General features: G+C 34.2%; 1 protein-coding gene across 2 annotated transcripts; it reads right to left on the minus strand.

The window, feature by feature from the left end:
• Positions 1-320: 320 nt before the first annotated feature.
• Positions 321-7,714, minus strand: LOC141604759 (proline-rich receptor-like protein kinase PERK8). 2 transcript variants are annotated; one of them, XM_074423253.1, is made up of 9 exons: positions 7,582-7,714; positions 6,091-7,071; positions 4,807-5,196; positions 4,219-4,305; positions 4,019-4,089; positions 3,838-3,920; positions 1,461-1,608; positions 1,208-1,369; positions 321-985 (listed from the first exon to the last, which is right to left on the minus strand). In XM_074423253.1, exons 2-9 carry the CDS (start codon positions 6,926-6,928, stop codon positions 746-748), a joined length of 2,019 nt encoding a protein of 672 aa, XP_074279354.1. In that variant the 5' UTR covers positions 6,929-7,071; positions 7,582-7,714; the 3' UTR covers positions 321-745. The 2 variants fall into 2 exon arrangements, 1 of the variants encoding a protein (XP_074279354.1); XR_012526212.1 differs by lacking the exon at positions 7,582-7,714 and having other exon boundaries at positions 1,208-1,334; positions 6,091-7,032.
• Positions 7,715-8,184: the final 470 nt, after the last annotated feature.

Below are 8,184 nucleotides of genomic sequence, written 5' to 3' on the forward strand. Positions count from 1 at the left end.
AAGGAGGTGGACGCCTGTTGGGGATGGAATTCATGGCAAAGAGAATGAGCAGTTTTGATGAAGGTAAAAGAGTAGTAGTGGGTTATTTTGTTTTTTATTCTCATTCTTTCTAATGAGTTTATTCTTCTTTTGAGTCCGTCCTATGTTATAGGACGGTCCTATAGGAAAGTTGCTGAAGAGACATATATTATGACATAGGCCGTGGTCGAATGTTCAAATTTCCGTATACTATTGCCCTGTGACTTCTTTTAATACAAAAAAAAAAAAAGTTAGGAACATGGTGGGAGCCTCTATGGCACCTTACTTGGTCTAAATAAATAATAAAGATATAAAATTCTTCACTTAAAAAAGAGTGAAAAGACAATTATCTTAAGAACTATACATGTATTGAACATTTTCCTTGACTTACTATTTCAATTTTGTTACATGGACTAACTTAATACAGTATTGGTATAAATACACGAGTATTAGATGCAAAGTAGGAGGGCTTGAGTATTTACAAGTGAAAGCAAAGCCTTGAGTAACCTCACATCGTGTCATTAATCAAAAACTGGCCTGTACAAAGTGCCAAAGCATATAACAAGGCCGCCAGTTTTTAAAGGAACATACAAGCATTTCATGCTACCCACCAAATGATGTTCGAGTTCCGCTCATGGTTCAAATGCCTAATGCCTTGGATACGCCTCTCCAAAAGAGAGTTGTGGGGTCATACACAGAATTATCTCTTTGTTTATGGGTTAGACACTTATACCACTCCACTTCTGCCTCCGACTTGATCACTTATTCCGCTACTCGCCCAAGTACCAAGGCTGTCGTTGAAATTTTCTGAATTGAATTCCTGCAAATCCTGGCTTCCAAATGCCATCCTCTGGAATCTTTCTATTTGGAATGATTGTTCCCTCGAGTCGTAGATCCCACTTTGCCCTGGTTTCATGCCGTTTGATAAATCCGATTGCTCGTTCATGATATCCAAGGCTCTAACCACCTAAGGTTACATTGATTGAACAAGTATGAATAAGAGTGTATATAGCAACGTAAATGAGTTAGGCCTGCTTGACGATTCCTTGGACAAAGATAGGTTTTTGCCAATCTCAAAGCCATTGTAGCTCAAGCTTAGATCAATATGGTTACACACCTAACTTAGTTTACGTAGCCTATTTTTTTTCTCAATTGTTAATATGATATCTTACTAAGGAGAGTTTTTTACCTGACTCATTTTCGGTCTCTTTATTGCTGAGTGTCTGACACAAGCTGCGGCAGCCTCCATCAATCGAAACATTTCACCTCTATCGTAGTTCCCCTGTAATCTCGGGTCTGCTAGTTCATCAAAGTTCCTGTTGTCGAGTGCCTCGGTCATCAGCGGTCGAGCCTAGACAAAGTCATAATTTGGAAATATTTGTAGACATAAAAAACAGAGTCTATACTACATGAAAGGAAGCTTTATGTAGAGTGTAGCTTACCCATTCAACCAAGCTCTCATCTCCTAGTGGCTGAGTTTCATCGACAGGCTTGCGGCCGGTGATAATCTCTAAAAGCACTACTCCAAATGAGAAGACATCAGACTTTTCAGTCAACTTCCCACTTGATGCATACTCAGGAGCCATGTAACTGTGAAGAAACCACAACAAAGTGAGACTACCAAGATTCCGCTCACTAAGTCTTATACTCTAATGTGAGAGACTCGTGTAATACTAATTGTAAGACTGTGTTGCCATACAAGTAAATGGTCACTCATGTAAAAAGTGATATTAAAGGATCATTATCATGGTCTCGACAAAAAAAAAAAAGTCGGTCAAAATTTTAAAAAGTGCTACTAATTTTATACATAATGTATACTTTGTCTCATATACTCGTTTAATAAGACCGTCTCATATTGAAATTTATGTGTCTAAATCTCAATTTTTAAGAGAAAAGTGCATAAATCCCTTTTTATTCTTCACATAGAAATGTTGACCTCCTATATGAGTTTTGACCCCATTCCGATAAGCATATTTTGATGAAGGACAACTAGATAAGATTATTATTATTATTATTATTATTATTATTATTATTATTGTTGTTGTTATTATCATTATTTAAAAAAAAAAAAAAATTGGCGCCACTTTTTTTTCTTTATTATTATTTTTTTATTTTATTTTTTTATAAAAACCGCAAACTTTTAATTAGATTATTAACATGTGCTCTAAAAGGGCACATGTTAGAAAATCCGTTATTATTATTATTATTATCATTGTTATTATAAAAAAATATAAAAAATATAAAAAGTAATCATTTAATTTCGGACAAATCAAAATGGACAGTTGATTGCTAATTCTCACGCAAAGGGAATCTAGTTTTACTAACTAAGGCCTTGTTTGGTAAGCAGTAGATTGATTTTAGCATAAGCAGATTGCAAAAACAGATTATAAATGACAGATTTTATTAGAAGGTTTGACTAGCATATTATAATTAACATAATTAATTTGAGTGTTTGGTAACTGACAGATTACGATTAGTAGATTGTCAGTTTTGTTTGTAAAATGGATAAAAATTTCCTATTTTACAGTATGCTAACCAATATCTTTGGGGTAAAGATATATTGTAAAAACAAAGACATTGACCCCAAATATCTTTGTTTCAATATCTTTTTTTTACCAAACACTAAAATTAGCATATTGATTGGTCAAACATGCTAAAACCCTTGAATATGCTAAAAATTGACTAATATGCTGTTTATCAAACAACGCTTAAAACATTTATGCAGTGTCGACTAAATATTAATATTAGGAAAAAGTTATTGTTGGGATTAAGACTCTCATATTGTATTAGGAAAAAATTATTAATTAATACTTTTAAAATCAATTTTTCAATACTTACAACCTTTTAATTTTTAATCTCTTTTTTCAAAAAGTACTTCTAAGAGTTCTAACACAGAACTACTACCAACTGAGATTCCGGTGAGTTTAAGTTTTCTATTCAAATCATCTTAATTTAGTGGCGGCAGGTTGAGTGTATTTTTCTTAGGCTTAGAAAAGGGAGGAGAAATGATGAGGCTAATGGTGCGAGTTGACTGTGGAGAGGCTGGTGGTCAGTGTGGTATGGATGGGGTTGTTGCTAGCTAAGGGTCAATGGAAAGTAATTTTTGTTTGATGAACTGTTATACACAAAAAGTTTGGAGAAACGCTATATTAATAACGTTATTGAGAGACCTTTCACATGATGGGCTGAGAGACCCATTGAATTTCTTTTTTCGGTATCATGTCTCTCATTAAATTAGTGAGAGACGGTCTTTTATGAAACCTACCGAGTGTTACAAAGTAAGTGCGCGAAAAAGTCGGTAATTTTAGCAGGTAAACCAAATTGGTAGTAACTTTATGTAAAACTAGTTTAAGAGTTTTAAGTTTATAAAAAAAATGTTGCAAGTTTAGCAAAGTTGATTTTAATAAGGATTAATCAACAAATTTTTAAAAATATTGTTATACACTTTAGTTTTCTTTTTGAAACAAAATATTGGAGAATATGCACAAATAATTTTTTCCCCTGGTGTCCTTGGACCTCGTACCTCATAAGATACATCAACCAAAGAGTCTAAGTATTAAGAGATTCACAAATTCTCATTTAAGGCGGAAGTATCTGTCTTAAGCTTAGGACGGATCAAATAATATCTCACTTGAATAGATAGAACAAATATCTTGTTATTCCCTAGGCATTTCACTTTTGTCTTATTTAACATATTTGATCGGTTTTAACCTTATCCGTCTTAAGAGAGATTAGTTGTAAGATATTATGGCAAAGTTGATATGTTAACAAGCAAACAAAATAAGAGAAACTGAATAAAAAGAAACAACCATTGCCTACCCAAAGGTTCCCATGACGCGTGTCGAAATGTGTGTATTAGACTCTAACTCTTGTGCCAATTTTGCAAGTCCAAAATCAGCCACCTGGTTAATAGTAACATAAAAGTCATATAGGTAGTAGTAGTTTGTAGTGGCCAGATGCTTCAATTAAACCATTTTAAATTTTACACACCGAAGCGCACCTTAGCATCAAAGTTGTTATCTACAAGAATGTTTGGAGACTTTATATCTCTGTGAATGATTCTTGGATAACCTGGTCATGACAGACCGTCGAAACAAATGAACACAAGTTGAAAGCATAAAGTATATGCAAGGAAAAATTGGAAAGGTAAATAATAGATCGGAAACATAAGAAATAAAGTGGATATTAAAATAAAATTACAATCTTCATGTAGGTAAGCGATTCCACGAGCAGAACCACAAGCAACCTTGACTCTCTGTTGCCATTCCATGGGTGCTTTATTACAAGCTGAAAATGCGAGAAACCATAAGTAAATATTGTATAAAGATTAAACAAGACTTAACTATAAAATTGTTCAAGCATTTTGTGGGATTTTGGCATATGACGAAGATAACAAAATGACTTAACTAAATTGTCCACGTTTCATATGTTTGAAAGAGAAATTGTTTCTATCCTTTTCCTTCTCTTCTCCATTATGTACAATTGAATTTGATGTAAGTTGGAGAAAAAAAAATTAACTGTCCTGATTGTGTAAAAATTGAGTTGGATATTGGAATATGTTAAATAAATTTGTCCTCTATTTTTCCTTGACGAAACCCTAACTATTGATAAGTAATTGAAAGTTTATGGAGAGGGAGGAATAAGAGGATCTTAATTCTTGACTCTTTAAAAAGTTATATGTGGGTCAAGAATCATTGAGGCGATAGGGTATTGTTATTATTGGTTGCACACTCTTCCGCCATAAATGAAATAAAAATAGATATATTGCAATAAATACAGTATACTCACAGTGAAGATGGTGATGAAGGGTTCCATTAGGAACAAACTCATAGACAAGTAATCTTTGGTACTCAGTTATACAATAACCCACAAGGGAAACCAAATAGCGATGGTGTACACGACTGATAATCTCAACCTCTGCTTTGAACTCACGATCCCCTTGTCCACTATTATCTTTCAATTTTTTAACAGCCACCTCTCTGCCATCTAGCAAAACGCCTTTGTACACGCAACCAAAACCTCCCGCGCCCAAAATATTTTGTGAAGCAAATCCGTTAGTGGCTGTGGTAAGCTCTTCATATGAAAACCATGATTTGGAACTTCCTAATCCGCCCGCATCTGGTGGTGAACTCATAAAATCACATCCGCCAGTAGGATTTGCCTTTATAAAAGATGATCCTGGAAGGTTATTGTTACATTACCACTAGTATAATGTCATCCTTAAATTTCAACAGGGACATATGTTGATCACAAAGTGAAAAGTAAAGCATGCATTAACTAAACAAACAAATTAGTGGATGAGAAGTTGTGTTTCTGCCTAAATATCATAATCACATATTCAGAATACAAGCTTATAAATTATAACTATAACCACAATAAGTTTTAAGAAGAGACCCTTGTTTATATTTTATACTCCTATTAGTTTCAAGTTCAAGCCGCAAGGAATATAGGAATAATTTTGATGTTGATGTTTTACAAATCCAAGTCATCATTACCCAGACTTGTTATCCTTATTGGTAAGGGTTAATTGACATGTTGACATTGCATAAGCATCTCTTGTAGTTAAGAAATGTTAATTGGGTACAGAATGTTTGAGGCAATTTAATGTTTTTAAATACGTTATCCAAACGATAAAGTGACAGAAGTGTAACAGAGGTTTATTGGCATAGCAAATCAAGTTAGTTAGTCACAAGTGTAAATCAATCATTTCTCCAATTTATAAACGGATGACCACTTATACATGGGTCTGATTGAATGATCTTCAAACCGAATCATTCGTCCCGAATAGAGTTCTTTAACAAGTTAGTTTGATGTTAACATTATTTATATTTGAACTTAGTAGCTATCTGTGATCTCAAAGGCATTTTCCTAACCAAATCATACTTGATAGTCGTATTTGTTTCAACAACCTAAAGGAAAACGAAGCACATGCAACTAGAAAAAGAAAAGAGTATTCACAAAATCACTTAAACATCACCAACTTTCAAATCAAAATAGATCATCATATTAGTCAAGAATCAATCCGTAAGAAAAACAAAACAACCTAATAAAAAACTGTAACAAAAATGTTACCTGAGGCTTGTGATGAGTTATATGGTGAAGGCATAACAAACACTGAACTATATTCTCTGTGCCTTTTTCTTCGTCTTTGCACAAACAAAATGGCTAACATGAAGCCAAGTATGACAACTGTGGCCACAATACCAATGGCGATTTCTGTTTTAACAGACTCTTGACTATTTTCTGAAGAAGTTGGGGGCTGAGGAGAACTAACCCCAGTATTTGATCTAGAACCGGTAGACTTTGATGGGGTTTTTGGTGATGATTCAGTGGTTGTGGAAGGATTGGTGGAAGCAGCTGGAGTAGATGTTGTAGAAACTGGCGGAACAGGATGGGATGATGGGTCAACTGGAGGGGGGGAAACAAATGATGGTATAGATAGAAGGGGGGAAGGGGTTGGAAGTGAATCAGTGGAAGTTAGAGTTGATGCGGGCAAGACTGGAGGAGATGGAGTACGAGAATTTTGAGGAAGCAGCAAAGTGTTTAATGTGGGTGAAGAAGGGGTGGGTAAACTAGTTGCAGGAGTCGTCCCCGAGAAGACGGGTGGAGGGGATGCAATGACTGGTGATGGTGGAGAGTAAGCAACTATTGAAGGTGATGGTAAAGTTTCTGAAGGTGGTGAGGGTGGGGGTGTAGGTGGTGATGGTGGTGGTGAAAAGGTGGTTGTTGGTGGAGGTGATGGAATTGGGGGCGGAGTCGAATCGTCAAAGGGAGGGGGACTAGATGTGTCTGGTAATGGGGGTGATGGAGGTGTTTCATTGGATGGAAGTGATGTTACAAGGGAGGCTAATAATGGCTCTGAAAGGCTTTCGGGTTCGGGTTCGGGTTCAGCATCCGGAGATGAAGCCATCCTCGTCCAAACTAGATTGTTTCCTTACAACAAAATCTAGGCTTCAATTTTATACAAGCATGCCAATTCTTAAGGCATACAACCTCCCAAATTATTTGTAATTTTGTCATTCAAATTTCTGAATCCCAATTCGCAACAAATACCTGCAATTCCCCACCATAAATTAATACCTCAACAAAAACCCTTGAAAACTTAAATTTTTCTCACCAACACAACCCAACCTAGACAAAATGCAATCAATTGTTGTATAATAATGGATAATATCTGAAACTATAATTTCAATATAAACAATATATTAATACATGGTTTTTCTTTGATATCAAATTATCAAATTCAATAATCTATATCAATAAGAACAACTCTTTTTTTCCTTCTTTTTTTTTTAAAAAAAAAATTGGGGAAAATGAAAAGAAAAACAGGCAGGCAGCAAAAAAATCCATTATTAGCAAACAAAGATTGAAATGAGAGAAACTCGGATCACCAAAGAGCTAAAATTTCCTCCAAAAATATAGCATATTATGATCTTTAAGCAGAAGATAACATTATGTTCTTTATTTTGCATGGAATTAAACAAAAATTCACATTAACAAAAGTAGTCAACCACTAAATAACAGCTAAAACACTAAAGTTATGCAGTAAAAATGAATTTTTACCTTATTCTTCCTTGTTTTAAGGAGATTTTTTTTTTGAAGGGAGTTTTCAGGAGATTTTTACAGATGTGTGGGGTAAAAAAAAAATCCAAGAAATGAGGTTTCATAACGGTGGAAAGAATAACCAAACTAGTTCATACAATTATGTGAAAAATTTAACTTGATCACCCAAAAGTTGTGTACAATTTTTTCAATAACAAGGAAAAAAATAGGAAGATCTTCAGTGTTTTAGAAAGAAATCATACATTTCAGAAAAATACACAACTTTACTCTCTCGTTTTATTTTTGATTTCAAACTCCTAGAGAAGAACAAATTTTGGAATAATGCCACCACAAGAAATTGGGAAATTCAAAAAATTAATCTTTCCCGCAAATCTCTTGAATAATGCCACCACAAGTACTCACTTGTATAATAAATTTTGCTATGTTCTATATAATTTAAAATACCGTCACTACAATAACATAAACAATTAACATTCACAGTATCGAACATTAGATCGTTGTGAATAATGTGTAACTTAACTGCTCAAATTCTCGAGCTATAAAAAAGATAAAGTTAATCCTATTTCAGAACTAGTGATCATTAAAACATATATTAATCCTGAT

This window comes from Silene latifolia, chromosome 1 (genome assembly GCF_048544455.1).
Source record: "Silene latifolia isolate original U9 population chromosome 1, ASM4854445v1, whole genome shotgun sequence".
NCBI lineage: Eukaryota > Viridiplantae > Streptophyta > Magnoliopsida > Caryophyllales > Caryophyllaceae > Silene > Silene latifolia.